The following is a 23,491-nucleotide window of genomic DNA, read 5'->3' as shown; positions in this document are numbered from 1 at the left end:
GGGAATATTCGGGTAGTGTGGTGGCAGGCCTGTGTATTCCTGTTGCCCCTGAGACAGTTTGTAAGACACCAGGGAAGGGCTGGACCCTGATTTCAATCTCCTCCTTCCAAAGTTCAGCTCCTTTTGCCATTTCCTGCGGTATTTCACTCCTGCCGATGAGGAGTGAGGGATTGGTGTAGATAAGGCAGCACAAACTAATCGCCTCCCTGCCCTGCTCCCAGAATGGAGCATCAGTAGATGTGGGGTGGGAAGGCGGGCGCAGGTCAAGGGCCAGACATAGGGGTGTTCCCCATCCTTTACCAGCCTCCCCACACGGGCAGTGCTGCGGCCATGCCGCTGCCGGAGCCATTCACTCTCTTTGCTTTCGCCCCAGGGAGGAGCCGCTTCCCTCGCCCCAGGAGGATGGAGGTCCTGCAGCTCCTGCGCCTGCTCCTCACCACCACCATGCTGGGCCTCTCCCAGACGGTGAATCCCTTTGTGGCCCAGCAGACTCCCCCAGACCCTTGCTATGACGAGAGCGGCGCTCCTCGCCGCTGCATCCCTGAATTTGTCAATGCCGCCTTCGGGAAGGAGGTTCAAGCCTCCAGCACGTGTGGCAAGCCCCCGACGCGGCACTGCGATGCCTCGGACCCCCGCCGAGCCCACCCACCCGCCTACCTGACCGATCTCAACACTGCCTCCAACATGACATGTTGGCGCTCGGAGACCCTCCACCACTCACCCCAGAATGTCACCCTCACCCTCTCCCTCGGCAAGAAGTTCGAGGTGGTCTACGTCAGCCTCCAGTTCTGCTCGCCCCGGCCCGAGTCTACCGCCATCCTCAAGTCCATGGACTATGGCAAGACCTGGGTGCCATACCAGTACTACTCCTCACAGTGCCGTAAGATCTATGGCAAGCCCAGCAAAGCCACTGTCACAAAGCAGAACGAGCAGGAGGCCCTTTGCACCGATGGCCTCACAGACCTCTACCCTCTCACCGGCGGGCTCATCGCCTTCAGCACCCTTGATGGGCGACCATCTGCCCAGGACTTTGACAGCAGCCCCGTGCTCCAGGACTGGGTGACAGCCACCGACATCCGCGTGGTCTTCAGCCGCCCGCATCTCTTCCGTGACCTGGGCAGCCGGGATGCCGGTGAGGAGGAGGGGGGCACCAGTTCAACCCCCTATTACTACGCGGTGGGGGAGCTGCAGGTCGGTGGGCGCTGCAAATGCAACGGACACGCGGCACGCTGTGTGAAGGACAAGGAGCAGAAACTGGTGTGTGACTGCAAGCACAACACGGAGGGTCCTGAGTGCGACCGCTGCAAGCCCTTCCACTACGACCGGCCCTGGCAACGGGCCAGTGCCCGTGAGGCCAACGAGTGTCTGGGTAAGTGATTTTTAAATATTTATCTTTTTACCACGGCTGAAACGCTCAAACAGGGCATTGGGGGAGGAATTGATGGGTGCTGAGCTGAAGCAGTGGAGTGTGCTTGTCCAGAGATGCTGGGGAGCATCCCTCTTGCTGGAGGACTGGGAAAGTCTCAAGCATCTGCCCTGTCTCTGCTGCGGGTACCCCTGTGGAGGTGCAGTGGTTTGGCCATGAGCCAAAGCACCAAAACCATCTGAAAAAACACCGGTGTCTTCCAGCTGGTCAGCAAACCTTGGTGTGGGATGTGAGATGCCCGTCTGGGGGTGTTTCCCTTGGGCAGCAAACCAGCTGTCCCTGGACTGGGAGGGGGAATCATGGCAGTCTCCTACGAGGTGTGCTTTGGGGTAGGGAGCAGGCAGCAAAACCTCGCAGCGATTAAGGAAATACTTGAGATACCCAGATTCAACATTTTATCATTTGCATGTGGTCTGGCATGGCGCTTTGTGTGGTGGTTTTAGCTTGTCTGTCCTTGCAAAGGTTTCCATGAGTTAAAAATATTGTCATTGAAACAAAATATTTCCAAAACATCAAACTGGCATTGCTTGGCTGTCCCGCTCAAAAACCTTTGTGGGATTTTGGTGGAGGTTTTTGCCTTTTCCCCTCATTTGGGATAGGGTTGGGGGATGCCAGAGCCCTGTGAAGGTCTGGGAGAGGGAGGAACAGCCTCTCGCTCCTCCTGGACTGGAGCCCAGGTCCCAGGGGGTGGCAGGAGGATGGAGACAAGGGAAAGCCGTACCATTAATCAGCTCCTGAAAGGCTCAGTGGATGTGCCAGAGGTCAGAGGGACTTGTTAGTATTTGTGATCGATGTCTTGTTGAGATCCCAGCTGTCGGCTTAAATATATATATGTTACAGCAGATTTCTTCTAAGAATGGCTAAAAAGGCAGAGGATTCAAAGCAAGTGCTAGAGCTTCACGCCCTGTGGGAATGTGTCAGCCCTTGCGTTTTCCCACTTGTCTCAGAAAGACGAGTGTTGGAGCAAAGCTCAGAATAAAACCCTCAGCTCTGCACCCTGCCCACGGCTGCTGCCTCCAGATGCTGGCAGGTCGGGCAGGGGAGGGCTCTGGCTGGTGGGTGAACCCATGGAAACCCCCTGGGACAAAAGAAGGACTCCGACCCAATGGCTGCCTCCCTTGTGGCACCCCATGCCGCATCTGCCTCACCGCTGAATCCTCCAGTGAAGCAGCATAATGGCAGCGGAGGTGGCCCTACTGGCACAAAAAGGGTTAAACCGGAGGAGGCTTATTTTGGGGGAGCATCTGCAGATCTGCTGTTCGTTTGTCCATCGCAGGGTGAGGGTCCTGCTCCTCAGGGCCGTGCTCCTGAGCATCCCTGCCCCCAGCTGCATCACCCTTTTGGCAGATGGGCTGAAAAGATAGACGAGGGAGGGAAGAGGAGGCGGGGGGCGCAGCGCGGTCCCTTCAAGCTCCCCCCGACAAGCCCTGTGCACAAAGACCCTTCCCCGAGCTGCGTGTGAAAGTAGTTTTTCCTGTTGATTTGCTCCCCTTCTTTCTCCCTTTCCCCTCTCGGGCTTTGTGCCCTCTCTGAAGGGACCTGAAAGAGCTTCTCCATCACCCGCCTCCGAAGGGCTTAGTGGCTGAAAGCTGGATTAGCTCCCCGAGCCTTCCCCTCTGTGCCTTTCAACAATGACATCTCCCCAGCCAGCACGAACAGACGCAGCAATTAGCACCAATTAAAAGGAGAGGCCGCCCTGGAAGTTCCCTTTGCTCAGCCTGGGGGCTGCGGGGTTTCGGACTCTGTCCTGCGGCCGGGCATCGGTGATATTGGCTTGTGCTGGATGGTCGTGCGTGGCTGAGGAGGGGTGAGGAGGAGGAGGGTGGATGGATGCAGGAGCTTTGCAACCCAGTGCCAGCTGAGGGGCAGGGGTCGGGGGCTGCAGCACCCCAAAAGTGGATCCAGGTGGAGCCATGGGGCTGGTACAGCTTCAGGTTGTGTTGGGATGTCACCTCTTGGCTCTGTGCTCCCCAGCGCCCTTCAAGGGGGTTTGTCCACCTCCAGTGCATGGGAGTCTCTGCCTGCTCCAGCATGGGGACAAACTGATGTCCTGCACCATGTCACGGTGCTGGGACATCCATCCACGCACCTGGAGGCAAGGACAAACTTTTCTTATTTCACAAGGATTTCTGCATCTGGCTGGTGTGGGAAAATGCAGAGGTGAAACAGCTCAGTGACACCTGAGGTCTGAGCATCGGCATGGGGTGCGACCCCACCAGGCTGCCGTAGGGTGGCCGTGGCATTCGCAGGGACATCGCCACACTGTGGTGTTACAGGAGTCTGTGACTTTGGCAGGCAGGCAGGTTTGGGGATGCCGCAGCCGGGACGGCGACGGTGGATTTGCCACGCTGCTGGCTTGGCAAGAGGGCACGGTGCCAGCTCCGTGCCGCAGGGTGCGTGGCCCCATGCCTGGTGGTTAGAAAGCAGTGCCAGCAGTCTACGGGCATAGGGACCTCTCCCAGTACCCCAAAAGGGCTGCGTTCCTGCGGGAAGCTTGCCCTGCCAATACTGGGGTGCTCTGTGTACCCTCTGGTGTGCCCTGCCCAAAACAGGGGAAAGAGAAGGGCAGGAAAGAGAGAGACGTGTCCCCATCCATGTGCGTCTCCAGCTTTTAGCCTGGGTCAGGCTCAGTGAAGGATAATCCTGGCAGAGCAGCCAGCGGGAGCAGGATCGCCGAAATCCCGAGCCCCCCCATGTGATGCATTAGCTTTATTCTTGCAGACTCACGCCTCCTCCTTCCCACCGCTGCTGCCGGTCCCTGCCTGCACATGCGGAGCTGCTTGGGGCAGCCCAGTCACCCCCTCAGCAGGCCATCCCCGAAACACCCGGCCTGGGGAAGGAGGGGGGAAGCGGATTAGCACAAGGCAGCCACTGGAAGTAATTGATGCACTCGCTGGTAATGCGGGAGCTCTTGTTCCCTTTGTGGCCGCCGCGGCGGGAGCACTCCCCGGAGCACTGGGATAATGCACGGGGCTCACTTTGATCCGGGGGGCTCGGCAGGGAAGGGGCTGTGCTCTTCTGGGAAGACCTTGCTGGCTGCTGCTCCCTCCGCTTCAGGCTGGGGGACTGTGGCGATCGATCTGGGATGCCAGTGCCTGAAAACACCAATCCCCAGAGCGGTGATGGGATTTAGAGTATCCCATGTGCTTCCCCCTCTGCCCCTTCCTGTACATGTTTGCTTTCTTTTTCTGTCTTGGTGTTTCCCATGCAAAAATTATCTCGGCAATCCCCCAGCGAGCTGGCCTGGGCTGTTTTACCCTGTGGAGCAGGACCTGTGCTGCCAGTGACCTGTTGGCGGTCACATCTGCAGCCCCTTCCCTTGCTGCATCCCCCGCAGCGGGGTGCTCCTCGCCCTCTCCCCAGCAGATGTGCTGGAAACTGGTGGGTTCCCAGCAGCGCCAGCCACGGTCCTTCCCCAGGGAGAGCAGCGGGGAGTGATTTGGGGTAGGTGATAGCTTTTGGAGGTAGGCAAGTGGGCAGCATCCCCCTGTTACCCCTGCCTGGGCACCTGCTCCCCATGGGGTGCAGCATCCCAGTGGATCTGGGGTGGAGGGGGGAGGCAGCCACCGCGGTAGAGGGGATTAACCCTTGTCTGACTATCCTGAGTCCTTCTTCTGCCAGGATGGGGCTGGAGTGGCTCAGCCTTGTCCCTCGCACCCCTGTTCTCAGCTCGCAGCCTCTTGGGGAGGACTCTCTACTTCTGCTTCTCCTCCCGCTCCTTGGCGGTAGAGGTGCAAGCCCCAGCCCCTCTCTCCAAATATCTTCCCCATGATGGAAGGGCAGTGCAGACGGGAGGGAAGGGGCTTTTCTAGTCTCGGTTCCCATCCCTGGGGCGGAGGTGCAGCCCCATCCTGCCCCACCGTCCTGGCCGGGCTCTCCTCCAGCCAAAGCAGGGGCGTAGCTCGAATCCGCTGCGGGTTGGCAGCAGCAGCTGGTCTAGGGTTTCGCTGAGCCGGCTGCCTTTGCTAATTATTCCCAGGGAACTTGTAGGGGCAGCGAGCCCCCCTCCTGCCCTGTGGGCTCCATCACCTGCCATGCATGTGCCCCAGTGCATGGCGCTGCCTGTCCTGTGCTGGCATCCCTGCCCCAAACCCCCTCGTGCCATCGCCCTGGGCTCCTCCATCCGCAGCAGCCCGGAGGAGAAAAGGTTGTGGGGTGGCCAGGGCCTGGGCAGGGGTTCAAATACCGTCAAAAGGGGGACAGAAGGTTGCTCCATTGCAAGGTGTCGACATTTAATTAGTCTATTATTGCAAATTATTAGATCTTGTGATTGTTTAATTGATCATATGATTGTTTAATTGGGCATACTGTACAAGGGCGGAAGCAAGCTACCACGTAATTAGCCCCAAACTGTGCAATTAAATTCTTATTAATACCCCAAACAGCAGGGAACATTCAAGCCTTTAATTAGTGATTAACGGGAGACAGACAGAGCTTGCAACCGAGTCGGCGCTGAGGAACAGTGCAAGTATTTAGCTGGGTAAGAGGGGGGACCCGTCTGCCCCGATTAGTGCCGGATGGCTGCGCTGGGGGGGTGAGGGGATGGTCACGCGTGCTGGTGTGGCCCTGTCCCTGAGCAGGGGACAGCCACCCATCCCAGTATGGCCAAGCCCAGCCAGGTCCCCATGTCGGCTGGCCGGGATCACGCCAAAATCCTGGCTTGGTTCCTGCTAAGCCAGCAGCAGTTTTTGGACACCCAAACCAACAACAACCCAGAGCGGGCAGCATCACTGCCTGCAGGCAGAGGGGACGATATGGGGCAGGAAGAGGAGGTTTGTCCCCAAAAACTGGCTGCTGGGAGGATCTGCAGCATGTTCCCAGGGAAGGATGGCCCCAGGGCTGACGGGGACGTGCCAGCCGGGAGGGCCCCCAGCCTGTGGCAGGGTGGGTGATGCCACGAAAACGGCCTGGCCAGTTACTCTCTCACCAATTAAACTGGAAGCAGAGAGGGACCCGCGCCGAGGGCAGCGAATCATTTACCTGACCTTTCTCCTCCGCTGCCCATCACCGCCTCTCTGGGCTGCCGTCCCCTCTCCTTCCCCAGAGGATGCCGAGGGTTCGTGGGGGCGGCCCTGATCATTCCCGGGGGACAGCAAAGCTGCCTTTTGGGGTGACCCAACTGGTCTTTCAGTGATGCAAGGGAATAATGAGGCACCTCTACCCCCAAAAAATAGCTCCTTTGCTGCAGTTACGTGTGGCTGCCTCGGTTCAGCGGCACAAACCACTCCGGCTTGTCTCTGTCCCGTTATCTGGTGAGTGCAAGAGCAGCCTGGATGTTGGGGTACTTCACCGCATCTCTCCTGGCCCCAGCAAAGCCCAGCTGAGCATCGGCACCCCTGGCACAGCAGCATCCCTGGCACGGCAGCATTCTAGTATTTGCTGCTCTCCCTCCAGGCGCTGCATCCCAGTGCCTAGCCCCGTGTCAGAATTTGCCTCAAAAGTCCCTATTTTTCACTGGCACTGGGCAAAAAAAAAAGAGCTCAAAAGGCACAAGCCCCTAAAGGCACCTACCACCACACCGGAGTGTTATTTTGATGCCTGCCATGTGATTTTTACACTAATCTCATAACACGGGGGAGCTCCGGGGGGAGCTGAGGTTTAAGCGCATGGTGCCGGCAGCACTGAGGCCGGCACCAACCTTTTGCTCAACTTATCTAAGCCTTCGAAAAGGCTCTTTTTTTAAGGGCTGGAGTTTGCTCCGGCTTTCTTACCCCAGCGTTTCGGAGGCCAGAGCAACAAGGCGGTTGAGGGAGTGTTTGATCTGCGTGGGCTGAAGCTCCCACCGGCGCTCCTGGCCAGGGGGGAGGCAACTTCACACGACCGCCAAGCCAGGCCTAAGCAGTTAAATCTGGGCTGACACGTTAATGAATTTCACAGTACGCCTGGAAAAACTCTCACCCAACCTCAATTTACCAGCACGGGGAGGGGGCCGGGGCTGGGGGAGGAGGGCGCCGCATTTTGCCAAAGGAAATCTTGTTCCCATTATCTTTTTGTGAGATTGTTAAGCAGGACCGGGCATGGCTTTGCCTTTTTATCTCGCACACGTGGAATCGGGCAGGGGGGGCTGTGCAGTTCCTGTGGCTAATGAAAAAATAGCGTGCGTGTGTGTTTGCAGGAGCGTGCACATGTGCGAGCATCTGTGCATGCATATTCGTGCATGTGTGTGTATGCCCACACATGAGCATGTGTATGAATATGCACGCTTGCACATGTAAGCATGCATGTTTGTGTGCATGCTAGTGCACACATGTGTGTGCACATGTAACAGTATGTGGATATTTCTGTGCACATTTGTGTGTATGCATGTGCATATTTACATGCTTGTGTGCACATGAGCTTGTGTGTGTGCTTGTGCACATTTGTGTGTGCACACATCTGTGCATGTGCACACATGGGTTGCTATGTGGGCTTCTTTGTGTGTGTGCACATGCACACAGGGTAGAGTCTTAAATATAAGGAATTTGGGGGCTCCGTTGGTGATGCTGGGGATGGCACCCTGTGAGGCAGCAGGGGCAACACCGTCGCACCCCCTGGCACGAGGCGGTTGGTCTTGCCGAAAGGCCGGCTGGGCTCTGTCACCGGAGCCGGCTGCCAGGGAAGGGGCAGGGGGGACAGTGGGGCTGCAGGTGCCCAGCTGGCACTGCCAGACCCCCCGGCTGCACCCCTCCATCCTGCGCTTGCCTGCCTTCGGCCGAGCGGTGCCCCATCCCTACATGTGCCCTTTCTGCTCCGCCCTGACCTCCCGGCACCGGTCCTGTCGGGCGGCAGATACTGCACATCTGGACGCCACACTGGGGCCAGCTGTGCCGTGCCGTGCCCTGCCCTGCCCGTCCCACTCCCACAGTGCAGGCAGCCCTCGCCCCCAGCAGCAGCGGAGGGCACCGGGGCAGCTCCAGCCCACCCAGGGGGGCTCCCAGGTTTCACCTCCAGTCCTCACCCTCTCACCTTCTGTTGCAGCCTGCAACTGCAACCTGCACGCCCGGCGCTGCCGCTTCAACATGGAGCTGTACAAGCTCTCGGGCAGGAAGAGTGGCGGCGTCTGCCTCAACTGCCGGCACAACACCGCAGGGCGGCACTGCCACTACTGCAAGGAGGGCTTCTACCGCGACCTCAGCAAGTCCATCACAGACCGTAAGGCCTGCAAAGGTAAGCTGGGAGGTCTCCATGCAGGCAGCACAGGTGATGTAATCTCTCTTGGTCTCCTTGCTCTTCCCTCCCAACCTTGGGACAACCCCTCCTCACACGAGGGGTTTCTGCTCCCCTTTGCTTTACCAGCTCCTTCTACTTTTGCTACCAAAATTACCTGATAATATCCCAAGCAAAGTGGAAGGCTTGCAGGCATTCACCTCCCTGTGGGACCCTGAGTCCCCAGTGCCGCCTCTATGCTGGGCATTGAGGTCTCAATTTTTGCTCCAGCCAGGGAAGAGAGCACTTACCAAAAAAATAATAATAAATAAAGCAAGCAGGATTTGGCTAGGTGCTGGAAGCAGGGAGAAGGGTAACTGAATATGGCCCAGCTCGACATGTAGGTCGGAGCTGGGTACGGGTTTGTGGGACTGGGGACACTGTGGGTGCAGTGCTTCCTACCCGGGCTGTGGCTCAGGTCCCTCCGTTTTCAGGGCTGAGGATGGAGGAAGCAGAGGGGCCCTGGCTACCTCCATCTGCCTGCGCCTGCCTAATGCAGGCAGCAGCCTGCAGTCCGTCAGAGCAAGTCCTGCTCCACCATCCTTGCAGGGCAGTAATTGTGGAGCATTAAGGTGATGGAAAGCATCTCGGATTCAAGGTGGGTCCTCCAGAGGGGACGGGCTGGCAGAGCATCCCGGCGTGCCCAGGAGCTGGTGGGACATGGTGAGGGCTGATGCTGCCGTGCAGGAGAAACACCAGCGAGTGATGCCCAGGCTGCGGCAGAACGGAAGAATGGGGTCCTGCGGCAGGTCCCCCCCTCGCAGACAAACCTCCCGCCCCTGCCCGTCCCCTTGCCAAGCCACGGGCAAGTCTCTGCCAGGCCGGTCCAGGGGGTGCCGCTTCCGGAGGGCTGGCAAGGTTTGCCCGTGGTTTGGAAATGCTGCAAAGGTTCAGCCTAGCCAGATGAACATGTGCACGAGGGCCGTCCCCTGCTACGGTGCATATGTTGAGGAGGATCTGGCAGTAAAGGCGGTACCCTGGGTCTTGGGAGCCAGTTCCTGGCTCTGCCTTAGGGAACTGAGTTAATAAAATCCCTGATGCTTCTGCTCCTTTGGCTGCCCCTCCTTCAGTAAAGCAGAGAGTGTTTCCACCCCTTTCTTGTACTTATCCAGTGGTGGATCTGTTGGGATTGGGAGCTCCTTGGAGCAGGACCAGCACCTGGGAGCCTGCCTGCCCAGTGCCATGAATGGGAGCTGGTGCTGCCAGAGAGATATATAAATATATGGAGATGTGACAAGACAGTTTGGGCTTGGTTTTTCCAAAGACGAGTCCGGTACCTACAGCTCAGATACCTGCACTCCTGCAAGAAAAAAAGAAAGAAAAGGAAAAGCAAGGCTCATGACAGCAGATCTTAAAAACAGGCTGCTGTGAACTGACATTTGCAGCTTTGAACAAAGGTCTTTGCACCCACCGCAGCACTGGTCCAGGGCAGAAGCTGAGCATCCCAGCAAAGGCAGATTTTGCAGGCACTAAGAATGAAGCTCGGTTCGTATTCAGAAGGCAAAATACTAGCCCAAAGGCCAGGGACTATTACATTTTGTTTAAACAAACCCCAAAGCGTGTTACTAAATAGCTATCCAACCATGGTTCGTCTCTGCTAGGATGCAACGTCTTTGAAATAGGCACAAAAATATCAACTGCAGATTGCGCAAGCCTGCATCTCCTGCTGGCAACTGAGCGGAGCCCTCAGCCACCGACCAGCGAGCAGGGAGGCGAGCTCTTCCCTCCAGCCACCGGCCCGCCAACAGCCGGCGTCACCGCTGGATGCTGTGAGACGGAAAACTGGGAGCATGGAAAAGGCAGAACAACCTACAGGATTAATTCAATGGTGGTAATTGAAAAGTCAAATAAAGAATGGCTGTGCATTAATCCCTGTAATTTAAACAAAGCTGTAAACCATGAGCTTTCTCCAATGAAAACTGGTGAAGCAGTAGCAGCTAAGCCTTAAGACGCAAAAATACCCTCAATATTAGGTGCAAGACATGCTTTCTGGCAAGCACAGCTCGGTGAGTTAAGCTCCAAGCTAGTGACTTAATCCACCATTCAAGCACTGTGGGCCAGATCCTGGCAACCGGCAGGACTGCGAGCAGCAGGGCTCGGTGTGTGGGCAGTGGGCATGGAGCTGCACTGTGCCCCTGGCACCTGCATTCTCTGGTGCCAGGATGGGGTCCCCCGGCCAGCCCCCCTCTGTGGGTCAAGTCAGGACAAGGAGGGATGGAGATGCTACAGCTGGCATGGTGGGATGCAGGCATGCTGGGGTGTGGGACTCGTCAGGGTAAGGACTGAGTGCTGCCTGGGATGCTCTTCCCATCGGAGCGCGAAGGAGCAATGGATTTTCATGGGACTGCAGGAAGTCCCACCACGGTGGGGTGAGGGGCCAGAGGGTGGTCTGACAGAGACCAGGCTCATCTCCCAAAGACACCTATCTGTTGCGGACGTAAGATGAGCAAAACTGCCTTAATTGCTGATCCAGGTAAAACATCAAGAGTCATTGAAAGCCTTCTTCCACCACATGAAGAGGGATCTGCTTAGATGAATTGGATTCTGATTGTGCTGAGATTTATGTCCATCCTTAGACTCTACACCAGGAATACACTGCTGGGGCCCAAGAGATTATCCACAATGTGTGAAGCTAAGCGCTTGTTTAAATCTTTGCTGGAAGCGTGCCTTTGGCCATAAATTTTTTAGGGCACAGACTGTCTGTCCCTGTGCATGCAGAGCAGGAGTGATGGCTGCAGGGATCTCTGAGCTCTCCCTGCACGGTTATGTCTCCCAGACGAGTGGGTGTTTGGTAGGGCTTGTGCCCAGCTGCTCTGGGGTGGGTTGGACTTCGCTGGCTGGAGATGGGCACAGTGGCCCTGGGAGCACTCCAAGCACCAATGGTGGGGTGAGAGCCCCTTGTTCAGGGCAGCACCAGGGTGATGCTGGTGGCACTGGGCAGCTCTTTCCAGCACAGGTGGTGATGAGGATGGGTGATGCTTCATGCCCAGCCCCACGAACAGAAACCTAAGGCTTTGCTAGCAGAAAAGAGACAAAGCAATGGATGGTTTCCAAGAGGTGTACCTGCCAGCTTGTCAAAGGCACCTGCTTCCTCCAAGTGCTGCAGGATCCAGCCAAGCCCACACAGAAGAGCCCTGTGGAGTAGGCATAGGGAGACCATCAGGATACAACTGGAGCAGCTGAAAAGTCCCAGAGCGTAGTGGTTCGAAAGAGGGCGGTAAACTCGATGTTCTCCTCCAGGCAAAGCAGCGGTGCTGTTCCCATGGGTCATCTGAGGCTGGCCAAGCACTGGACCATCGCTGCCGGCTTTGCTCCTTGCAGTCCAGGGCTGGACCATCCCATGATCTCAGGGCCTTTGAGGGTCCCTGGTGAGCTGACAGCGGGTGTTTGCAGAAGAGCTGGGAAAGCCTGGCTCACTGGGGAGAGCCGGCCGCCCTGGCAGGAGACAAGCCTGTTGTGACTGAAGAAAGACCCCGTGTTTCCGACAGCCCTACGTCATGCCAAGACTCCCTCGCTCGCTGCCATTTGTTATCACAGCTGAGCCCCCAAAATATCCTTGTCAAAAAGACGTCCGCTTCCAGTCCCAGCCAAGATCTGATAAGGATGAAGCATCTGGTCCCCATTAGAGGCTGCTCACTCTGGTTTCTGGCCGTGCAGGAGGGGGCCTACGGAGCAGTGCCATGGTGCTCCCACCAGTCCCATCTGGTGAAAATTAGGGAAACGATAACATCAGGGGGCAGGCAGGGGGGGATGTTTTTGTTTTGCTTTGGAATCACGTTCAACTCTTACACTGATGGAGGCCAAGATAACCTCCTCCATCTCATAGCCAGTCCAGTCCTGGGCAGGCAGATGGGAAGGTCCTCTCCTGAGTGAGCATCTGCTTCCCGCACCCCTCCTCATAGGGAACCCCTGGTGGGTCCGTCATCCAGTGTTGTGTGATGGAGAGTCACTTTGGGTCTGTCCTGAGGATGGACACCCAACTTTACCCACCTCAGTTGTGGCTTTTTCCCTGGGGAGGCTGTGGTGGAAAGCCATGGGGTCATCCTTTCATTGGGGTCTCCAGGAGGCAGGATGGGTATTGAAGCTAATGAGCTTGGGAAGCATCAAGAAGATCCACTTCAGACCATTCTAAGACTAAAACAAGGCTGAAGTTTGTTTAAAAGCTCAGTGTTGGATCAGCTCTGTGGACTGGAAAGCTCAGAGGTGGGGGAGCAAGTGGAGAAAACGCCATTTACTGCTGCGACAGGAACATCGCCCTGGGGTTGAGGTGGGAGAAGAGCAGACCCAGGCGGGTGTCTGTCCACTTTCTGTCCCTGCAGTGCCCTCAGTCCCACCCTGGCCATGGACAAGGGTTTACATGGCCCCATGTGAGTCCCGCTCCCTTTGCTTGCACAGGACAAGGCTGGCAGCAGGTGTGGGGCTGCCCGTGGAAATCCCTCCTCCTGCCTGCATGCATGCCAGGCTGTCCCCAGAGCAGCTGCACGGCAAAGCCGGCAGGAAGAAGTTGTTCTATTGGTGTCCAGACCTTAAATGCCAGCTGGAAGCTGCAGGTGCCTGTGTGAGCTATGGGGTCTCCAGGGGCTCACTCTGAGCATCCCCATCAGTGGAGGCTGTACCCTAGCCAAGCCCTTCATCCGCTTGCCCTCCTGCCCATGCTGCTTGCAGCACACACGGGGCCATGTCTGGACCCGTGCGTCTTGGCTGTGCCAGCCCCAGCGGCTACTTTCCACCGGTGTGCTGGAAGGACCCACTTTCTCCTTGCCTCTCCAGGGGTGGCATGTTGGGTCCAGTTTGGGATTTGCATTGTGCATCACCTCTCATGTAACCTTTTCTCTCTCCCACCCAGCTTGTGACTGCCACCCTGTCGGCGCGGCTGGCAAGACCTGCAACCAGACGACGGGGCAGTGCCCATGCAAGGACGGCGTGACCGGCCTCACCTGCAACCGCTGTGCCAAGGGCTACCAGCAGAGCCGCTCACCAGTGGCCCCCTGCATCAGTGAGTGCTGCCGTGCCCTGCCCTGCACTTGGGGACCCACGTTGGGGAATGCTCTGCTTGGGCTGGCTTCAGTGGGTGCCTCTCGGTGCCCCACCCACGTGTGGGCAGCTTGTAGTGGGTGGGAGGTTGAGATGAGAGGGTGTCCATCCTTATGGACGTCCTCCAGGACATGGTCAAGTTAGGACAGCTGGGTCACCTTCTGGGGCCACCCGTGCTTCACATCCCTCAGAGCAGGAGGCTCTGAAAGACCCCTTGGGTTAGTGCTTCCAGCTGGCTGAAACAGCTCCGCTAGGTCATATCTTCAGCTGCAGCAAGGTGCCCTCCTCACCCAGCTGAGCCCTGAGTGTGGTCAGGTCTGGGGCAAGGCCAGATCCTGTGGTCAGCATAAAATGGTGTTTGTTGTTGCAGTGGGTCTGAATTTGACCCAAGCAGCAGAGGAACAACTTACTGCCCTGCAGCATCCGCTGGCACTGCTGGAGCCGTGGCAGTGGGGGTGAGCTGGCAGGGCTGGCTCCTCTCCCTCTGTTCTTCCCCAGATTTGGGGTTAGGACAGAATTTCCCCCACGTTTTGTCACCAGCCATCCCAAGAAAGTGTTGTCTTTGCCCACGCTTATCCTTGTGCTGTGCAGCCTGGAGCACACACCGATCAGCCGAGCATTTGTCTGATGCCCAAACTGAGTTCAGATGAGCTGAGGACCCAGAGAGCATCCGTCCCTGAAGCACATCCTCTGCAGCAGCAACTTAGGGCTCTTGGGTGCTGCAGCATGTCAGCCTGTCCCGATTGACTGAGCTCAGTTTGGGCATCTCTAGGTCTGTTTAGTGGCCTGCAATATTCAGGTCAGACTCGTCCTATCATCTTTCTTAGTGAGCTGCTGGAGGTGACCCACAAAATCTCCTCTGCACCCCGCTTGCAGAGGGCTTTTGCCCAGGTGTCATTCCCAGACTGGGGATCCCTTTTCCCTAAGACATCTCTCACTTTCCCTTCCAGAGATCCCTGCCATCAACCCCACCTCCCTGGTCACCAGCACGGAGGCGCCTGCAGGTAAGTGCTCCGCATCCTGGGCTGAGCTCACAGCCCCAGCCCTGCCAGAGACATCCCATCCCACCTCCCCTCTCCCCAGCACACCAGGGAGAAGGGTTGAGCCCCGCCAAACCCTTTGGCAAAAAGATTAACGGTGAAAAATTTTGGCGAACAATTTTGGCCAAAAAAATGACTGAGGTTTGAAATCCTATAATTTCTGGAAGGGGACTGACAAAGCTTGATGGGGCTTTCTCAGGGAAAAGGTTTCTCCATCTGCTCCGGGGAGGAAACTAGGGATGCAGCCTGCCAGGGCCTCACCACCCCTCAGCAGGTTATGGCAGGGCTTGTGGGGTGCAGCACCTATGGCTCAATGGGTGCTTGCGGGCTGGCTTTTTTTTAATCTCCTTTTATCAGTGCCAGTGCAAGAGGTCTCTCCTCGGTGCCTTTTACATCCGCAGGGCCTTGGCTCTCTGACCAGCGCCAGGGCAATGGGGGTCCAGCAGGCTGCCGGCTGCAGGCGGGCTCAGGAGCCCCTGTGCCGGGGAGTGGGCTGCCAGATCTTCCCTGGGACATGGGTGACATGGGTCTTGCCTCATCCAGGTCCAGAGGAGTGAAGTGTCTGGGTTTGAGCTGCTTGTCCTGGCTCTGTGGGCTGATGGGACTATGGGAGGACTGATATCACTGCTACTGTCACCCAGCCAGAGAGCGGGGCAGCTCCGGTGGCAGGTTGCAGGCTTTGCATGGGAGAGGGATGCATTTCTGCCACTGTCCTTAGAGCTCCTCGAGAGCCACCCTGGCTTCCCCAAGCTGGGGCAGCAAGGCTCACGTCTCCACGCATGCTGCAGGTTTGCTCGCGCTCTTGCAGAGGCTCAGCTAGGGCTGGGCACTGGTGGGTGCATGTATGCCGCCTGCTCCAGTGGGTTAGGCTCCCTCTTTCAGCCCGGCCACAGCTGCCAGGGCCCCACTGAGGTGCCCTCAGCTCTCACCCTGACATGGCACATGCCGATAGCACCAGTGGTGTGCCGGCCTCCAGAACCTGTCCTGTCACCGCCACACTCAGTCCTCCCTGGCACTGCAGGATGTGGCCCAGCAGATGCCATGGCAGACAGGTAAAGCAGCTGCTTTGTAACTCCTCCCCGACTGCCCCTCTTCTATCAGCCACCCCCTGCCATCTCTTCTACCTTCCTGGCACCTCTGTGCCCTACGTGGTGGTCACCAGCAGTGGAAGCGGATGGGCTGTGCTGATGCCAGGCCAGGTCTTCAGAGGCACACGTGGCTCTGTGTCAGAGGGGGCCGTAGCAGAGCTTTTCTCTCCTCCATCTCCTTCCGCAGTCCCGTTGGCACCGTAGCGTGGCTCTTCCTAGCCATCCCACTGTCTATCCCTCTGGAGGGATCCCAAGTTAGGTCAAGGGGGAGAAGCTAGGGAAGGGAGCAGCCCTTTTCCTCCTTGGGCCACCCTTCACCTTGCAGTCCCCAAGACCGTGGTCTTCTCCTGCATGCCAGCATGGGGGAATAGACACTCTGCACCATCCTCCACTCCATCCCATGGCATGTGGTCCTGGGAAGACAGCAGGGGCACCTCCAGCTCCCCATGCCCATATTTAACAAGGAGCTTCCCTGTGCCCTGTTCAGGGTACGTCCATCCCAGGGGAGCCTGCGCTGGGTCATGGAAACCCGGTGCCCTGCGTGCATCCTTCTCCCCAGCTTTCCTTCCCACAGCCACCCCACTTTACGGGTAGAGATTGCCAACAGCCCCTTCCCAGGCTGGTGCATGCGTGTGATGTGCTCCTCAGCCTTTTGGGAACATCTTCCAGCATGGCCCCTGCAGCCACCTGCATGTACTCGGTGGCTGTAGGAGGGGGACTGGAACAAGGGGTGTCAAAGGTACGGAGCTATGGAAGGAGTAAAGTGTGTGGAGGGGGGTGGAGGGGCGAGATGTGTGGGAGGAGGCTGGTGGCTCGGCTCGTTGCGGAGCGGTCCTGGCCCCTGTACGCATGCAGATCACATGTATTGACGCAGAGGCTGGGAGTGCTGCACAGCCCGGCACCCACGGACACATTTCAGCCCTCCGGGCCCTGCTCTGCAGAGGGGCTGGGCAACAGGAGGTGTTATCAGGATGTGAGCCGAGCAGCCCTGCGTGGATCTGGCAGAGGTTTCACTCCACGCTGTGGCAGCGGAGGAGAGCCGTTCCTTGGTGGAGTGTGCGTCTGGTGCAATGGGACGACTGTAAGAGCTGAGCTGTCTGTGACGGTAACACTGCTTGGGGAGGCTGCGCAGGACGGGGCAGACCACCACCACCTCTACTCCTGCCTGCCCTGCTTGCCCTGCCTGCCCCGCCTGCTGCGAGGGAGGGAGCTGGGAACACCGGGCTTTATGAAAAGGAAAAAAAATGGGAGGGGAAAGGGGGATTTGGACGGTTTTGTTGCAAACAGAGAGTGACACATGGAGCAGAGTTAATCAAGGTGACTCCCCTCCAGTGCTTTATAAATAGGAACGGTCTTAGAGTGATGTCTGATATTTTCAGCTGCGTAAAAATAAATGGCACTCACTGGACACCCGGGTGTTTACTTTGTTTTAGCGGAGCAGGTCTGCCTTAAACTGCCTCTAGTTTTATCTGTGGGTTTGTTGTTTTAAGATTTCTGGCTTCTAGCTTGAATATCTTTAATGCAAAGTAGCTCGCCTCTGCCCAGAGTCTGCGCCAGGGGAGCAGGGGACCTGGTTGTGGTCCTGCTGCCCCCTTTGCTGGGGGGGGGATCAGAGATGGGGCAGGTGATCCTGCCTTGCCCAACTCTGCCTGGGGTACCCTGCCTCCGGTGTGCTTGTGCTGCAGGCAGGGCTGGCCACAGAGGTGCACCCTGCCTGCTGCCTGCACCCTGCCTGCACCCCTCTCCCCTGGGAACCTCCGGGCTCTTCCACAAGCAGGGCACTCCCCGAGGGGGCTCTCAGACCCCCAGCGCCCCACGATCCTCCCACCCCAGGCCGCCTCTGAGCCGCTTCTCTCTCCGTTCCCCCCCCTCCCTCCCTGCCTCTGGCAGCAGGTGCCGGGCTGCGGGAACAGGGGGACATTGTTCGGGGCTGCCATGCTCAGGTGCTGGGCTTCCCCCCCTTTCCCCATCCTCCTCCCTGCTGGGGTCCCATCCCTGGGTGCGTCCGGGCTTTTCACTGACGTTGCCATCCTCTGCATTGCTCTTCCCAGCTTTCTTCTGCTTTTCCAACCTTCTGGAGCCTTTGAGGTCCGGCTTTGATCCCTCTGCCCAAGCGGCCAACTGGCTTGGCGGCAAAATGTCCTGGGTCCACTTCTCGTAATTTTTATTATTATTATCTTGAAATATTTTCCACTTAGTGGGGAAAAAAAAAAATCCTTGTTCCCTGTTAGCAGAATTAACAAAACTTGTGGAGCGCAAAACAGGGCTTTAAAGGAATTCAAAGTCAGCAGTAAAAGATTTGCAGCCATAACACCTAATTAAGTTACATCTCTCTTAAAACAAAATATTCCTTCTTTTTTTCAAGGCGAGGAGAAGTAAACCAGATGTGCAAACTTGCCGCCTCTCACACATGCTCCCCCCCCAGAGATGTGGGATGCCCGTGTCGGGCTGGTGGCTCTCTGACTGCCTCCTCCCGCGCGCGTGCGGCTTCACCCGGTGCTTGCCCCGCTCTGTCCAACCATCCCACGTGCCGGCTCCCTGCCGGCAGCAGAGACATTGCCCGTGCATACGGTACTACTGCCTGCACCACAGGCCGATGCCAGACCGGCATCAGCAGGCAGCGATTCGGTGGGCGCACGCCCGTGGCAGCCATCACCCCGATGTCCGTGGAGGGTCCCACCCCTCGCCAGCATTTACCGAGTCTGCCGCCGATACGGGTCTCTCCATCAGTGCAGGGAAGCTTTATGGTGGCACTGGTGAGAGATGGCCGAGGGGCGAAGCCGGGAGCTAGGACTGCCTGCGCCGTGGCTGTAGTGGGGCCAGGGGGGCCAAGAGCTCCCCTGGGACACAAACGGGACCGAGCAGTGTCCAGGACAGGGCTGTAGCATATCCCAGGGATGGATCAGTGTTTGGGATGGGACTATAACGCATCCCAGGGGATGCAGCATTGTCTCAGGGTTTGGGGTTGCACTTTCACAGCCTCAGACTGGGGCAGGTCTCTGCCAGCCCCTCCACAGGGCTCGGCTGCCCTGTCAGGCTGCACAGACATGGCAGGAGGGTGGCTGCAGGCGGAGACTAAACTTGGTCTTTCCACTACCCTGCAGCATGTGTAGCACCACGTCTGGGAACTTTAAAAGGGAGCTGGGAAGATGGGGGATGCCCTGGGAGCTGCCAGGGGAGACGTGCTCCTGAAGCAGCTTCTCTGAAGGCCATCCAGCTTCTCCTGATGGTTTTGTGGGGTGGACAGAGAGCGTGCTGCCCAGCTGGGCTGGCAGGGCAGGCAGAGCCGCGGCCGGGCTCCCTCGGACCTGCCTGCGGGAAGAGCAACCACCCGGCACGTGGCACCCTGGCAGGCATGGGAGGATGGAGCCGTGGTCCATAGCTGTGTCCCGCTGTGGGGCTAAGACCTTGAGTAGAGCCCTGCTGCGGGGGGGACACGCTGCGGGGACAGGACTAGGTGCTCAGGGAGAGGCGGTTTGTGGAGGTGCGGGCAGGACCCAGCTGCCCCCCCAGGTGGAGACTGAGCTGGGCAGCAGCCCTGGCACCCCTCGCCTGGCCACTTTGCCAGCCGCAGCACCCACACCCGCCGCACACGTGGTGATGGAGGCCTTGTGCTCAAAGGCAAGGAAGGGAAACGCTCGACTTATTTGGTCTTTTTTTTTTTTCTTCCCAAGTTTTTTACATAAATTGAGCAGGAATTGATTTTATATTTGAGGAGTGTTTCTCAGCACAAAGCCGAGATTAAAAAAATCCCCAAACTAATCCCAAATTGTTGATTCCCAGTACTATTTTCTGACTCTTTGGAATCACTGTTTTATGATGTTAATCATGAGCAGGAGCCCAGGGCAGTTAACTGGTTTTCTTTCTGCTTTTCTTACTTTTCTTTCTTCCCCATTGCCGAGCGAGGTGGGTGGTAGGTTGGCCAAGGCTGCCCTGCAGCCCAGTCCCACCACCCATCAGCCCGCCACCCATGGGCTCAGCACCAGTGTGGCCTCGGCACCGTGTGGCAGCCACCCTGGCCATTGTCCTGGTGGACGCTCTGGTTCGTGCCACCCTCCTCCACCACGGCACCTAGTGCCCATGGTGAAGCTGTGACCGATGCCAGCTGCAGGATGGTTTCCACGCCCCACGGCCACTCCTTTCGCCACCTGGCCCTGCACGTTGTGGCGCTGGCAAACTGCTGCGGTGGCATGGCTCCCAGCTCTGGCTCCAGTGGTGGGAGCACTGCAAATTCATGTGGTCTTGCATCTTCGCCGAAGGCTTGCACAGGGCCGGGACCCAAACTGGACCCTGCGGTGGGTGAGGAGGGGCATGCCCTGCACCCATCCCCAAAAAATGTCTGGTAGCCCCTCCATGCCAGGGCGGTTGCTTCGGCACACGGACAGCTTCCTCCGCTCTGCTTGGGGAGGAAAAGGGCACCCATCCTGCTGGGCACTCCCCAAAATAAGGTGGGAGCTCCCTTTTGGAGTGCCCTTCAGGTAGCAAGAAAAGACGGAGCAGTGTGCCAGGGATGGGGCCATAGCATGTCCCAGGGCATGCAGCAGTATCCAGGATGGGGCTGTGGCATATCCCAGGAATGGGAGCACCTTCAGCACTGTGGCCGAAAGCTTCAGTGCACTCAGTAGCCACCCCATGCAGGGGGACCCTGTGTCCCCTCTGCAGCCAGCACCGCTGTCCCAGGGGATGCAGCAGGGCCAGGGCAGCTCTGTCAGCCCAGGCAGAGGGGCAGCACAGCAGCACCGGGGGGGTGGGGGGTGTGTGAGATGAGAATTAGGGCTCACCCCCCTCTGCCAAGAATTAGCTTCGTGCTGCGCCGCTTCTATCGATGACAAATTTGGAACAGGCAGCACAAAGTCCCCAATAAAAAGGAGCCGGGCAGAAAGGAGAGCAGCAGAGCTCAGGGCAAGTTCATGCTCCTGGGCTTCTTTCTTTCCTCTTTTCTCCTCCTCCCTTGGCACAGGGAGCTGTTATTCCTCTGTCTTCCCCCAGACCCTTGCCTCCATCCCCAGCGATCGCTGTGGCAACCCACAAACAAAGACAACTTCAGGGACTGCTGGCTCTGTCCCGGGATGCAGGGCCAAGCTGGAGAGAGAACGTGCAAGGGGGAGAGAAAAGAAGAAAGATGGGCTTAGAAAAAACATGCCATTTAGAAAGAGACAAATTGAGATGTTCAAAGGAAGATGGCAGGGGGAAGAAAGGAGGAGAACTGGGCTGCTTCAGGCAATTGTTGGGATCAAAGCCTTTGGGGAGAAGGAAAGAGGCATTCCCTGCCCTCTCTCTGCTTGAGATGCAAATCTGGGGTCTTTAGAAGTGCACAAAAAAAAGCCTCCTTGAGGACATGAGTCTCTCCCGAGAGCTGGGGGACAGCAGGGAGGGATGCTGCGTGGGGTGGAGGACAGCCTGGTGGCCTCCCCAGCTGTTCTGGAGCAGCCTGAGCAGGGGATGTTTGGGCAGCAGGAGCAACCTGGCAGAGCAGAGCCGCTTCCCTTACCCACCTGCTCCCCCTGGCCTGAGTCCCCTTCCCTGTTTTTGGGACACCGGTGAGGTGCAGGTCTCTGGAGGGGCTGCCCCATGAGGATGCTTCCCACCACCCCAGGCCCTGAGGGCTGAGCCACCCCTGAGGATCACAGCCCCCTTGGCCTGGGGTCAGACCTTCCTTTGGGTCCCCTCCCTGCAGGGCTGATAGTGGCATTGGTGCTGAGTCCCCTCTTCTCCACGTCGTCCAGGTTTGCATGGCCACAGCTGTCCTGATTGACTCTCCTTGGCCATGGCTCCTGCCCGCTCTCCATGGTGGCCACCATCACCTCACCTGCATTTCTCCCATCCATCCCCTTCTGCATCCTGGAAGAGAGTCCCCAGGCTCCCTCCACCGCCTCTGTGCTGATTTATCCTGCAGGACACCATTACCATCAGCACAGGAGGTGACACGTTCTGCTCAATGGGCTCAAAGCCACTTGGTTTCTCTTCCCAGCTGATGTGGTGTCAGTGTTCGTGCTGGGACTTGAGCCCCCAGCCCCTGTGAGCTGCCAGGGGGGCAGCTGGACTCACTGGACCCCCATCCCCAGCAGCAGCCCAGGCCCTGGCTCAGGAGCCTTCTGGAGGGTGCTGGGATGTGGAGTACCCACCACCCTCTGCCAGGCTGGGTCTCGCTTCTGTCCCCTCTGCCCTGTTCCCTCTTCCCTTGCGGTGGGACGGGACCCCACATGCTTCAAGCCCCTCGGTGCTCAACCCTCTGTTCTTCCTCCACAGACTGTGACTCCTACTGCAAGCCAGCCAAGGGCAACTACAAGATTAACATGAAGAAGTACTGCAAGAAAGACTATGGTAAGGACTTCCTCCCTCCCTGGGCCATGCTGGGCTTTGCAGCTGAGGGCTGGCCACAGGCCGGCCATGGGTGGGGGAGATGCAGATGTCCCAGGGGATGGGGAGCACCCAGCATGGAGAGAGGTCCCCAAATCAGGCCTCCCAAAGGTGCAATGGATGAGGCAGGTGGGGCTGCTGGGGACAGGCAGTTCCTGTTGCCAAAGCTTCCTTTGGGGAGCAAGGCAAAGCATCCCCCGTCACTGTGCCTCCCCCTGTTTTCCCTCAGTGGTCCAGGTGAACATCCTGGAAATGGAGACGGTGGCCAACTGGGCCAAGTTCACCATCAACATCCTCTCTGTCTACAAGTGCCGTGACGAGCGGGTCAAGCGCGGTGACAACTTCTTGTGGATCCACCTGAAAGACCTGTCCTGCAAGTGCCCCAAGATCCAGATAAGCAAGAAGTACTTGGTCATGGGGATCAGCGAAAACTCCACTGACCGGCCAGGACTGATGGCCGACAAGAACAGCCTGGTCATCCAGTGGCGGGACGCCTGGACGCGCCGCCTTCGGAAACTGCAGCGGCGGGAGAAGAAGGGGAAGTGCGTGAAGCCCTGAGGGGTTTCCACCCATCCCGTCCCATGCTGTGCTCAGCCTCAGCCCGGCTGTGCATTGCTAGACTGCACCCAGAGACTCTGTACATATATATAGTGTGAAAGGACTCTTCTGTCTATAGTGTATATTTTGGCAATGGTTTCCCTTTGTATGTGCGGGTGCACGCGTGGGTGTGTGTGGGGGGTCTTTTTCTCTAAGTGTGTATTAAAAATAACGCAGTATTGACAAACCTTTAATGAGGAGCAAAGCGGAGCGAGATCCCGTGGGTGCCTGTCACCTGAAGGAGCTTGAAGGGGATTGGTGTCCTGCTCCGGGCATGCTGTTCATAGCACTCATTTTCTAGGCTTTTCTTTTCCCTTTAACAAAGTCTTCTGCCCGGTGTTGACATCTGAGTTGACAGCTCTCCCTTCTCCAGTGTCCAGGGCCTGCCACTTCCTCGCTTTCTGAAAATGTGCTGCTGTCAGACCTCTCTCTGCCCTTCTCCTTGCCCAGTAGGAACAGGAGGTCAGAGCCTTCTGTCCTTCATCCTGATGTGCATATGGGCAGGCTGAGTGGAGACCATCCAATGCTGCAGAGCAACCAGCCCCAGGAGCTACACCAGGAAGAACAAATGAACTTTCGCAAGGCCTGATTCTCTGGTGACCTCAGGTTTACATGGACCAGCGCTGCTGCCTGGGGCAGGACCCATGTGATGCTGCACTGCTGTGGAGAGAAGTCAAGGCCTGGCAGTGGGTTGGTGGCCGCTACCAGGCAGAGCTGTGTCCACCAGCGAGAAAGGGACAGACTTCATGACCCCCTGGCCA

The 23,491-nt window shown here is 57.8% G+C and overlaps 1 protein-coding gene across 2 annotated transcripts in view; it reads left to right on the top strand.

Annotated features, from left to right (window-relative positions):
* The window catches only part of NTN3 (netrin 3), a 31,546-nt gene extending 8,622 nt beyond the window's left edge, over window positions 1-22,924 (top strand). For both annotated transcript variants that reach the window (XM_069809561.1, XM_069809562.1), the window contains exons 2-7: window positions 374-1,369; window positions 8,384-8,572; window positions 13,458-13,607; window positions 14,596-14,649; window positions 22,023-22,097; window positions 22,363-22,924. In XM_069809561.1, the coding sequence (XP_069665662.1) occupies window positions 403-1,369; window positions 8,384-8,572; window positions 13,458-13,607; window positions 14,596-14,649; window positions 22,023-22,097; window positions 22,363-22,691 (1,764 nt within the window). In that variant the 5' untranslated portion in view covers window positions 374-402 and the 3' untranslated portion in view covers window positions 22,692-22,924. The remainder of the gene's footprint in view (window positions 1-373; window positions 1,370-8,383; window positions 8,573-13,457; window positions 13,608-14,595; window positions 14,650-22,022; window positions 22,098-22,362) is intronic.
* The last annotated feature ends 567 nt before the right edge of the window (window positions 22,925-23,491 follow it).

The sequence above is a fragment of the Haliaeetus albicilla genome, chromosome 22, assembly GCF_947461875.1.
Source record: "Haliaeetus albicilla chromosome 22, bHalAlb1.1, whole genome shotgun sequence".
Taxonomy (NCBI): Eukaryota; Metazoa; Chordata; class Aves; order Accipitriformes; family Accipitridae; genus Haliaeetus; species Haliaeetus albicilla.
Note: the sequence above shows the minus strand (reverse complement) of the source record. Positions and strands in the feature narration are given on the sequence as shown.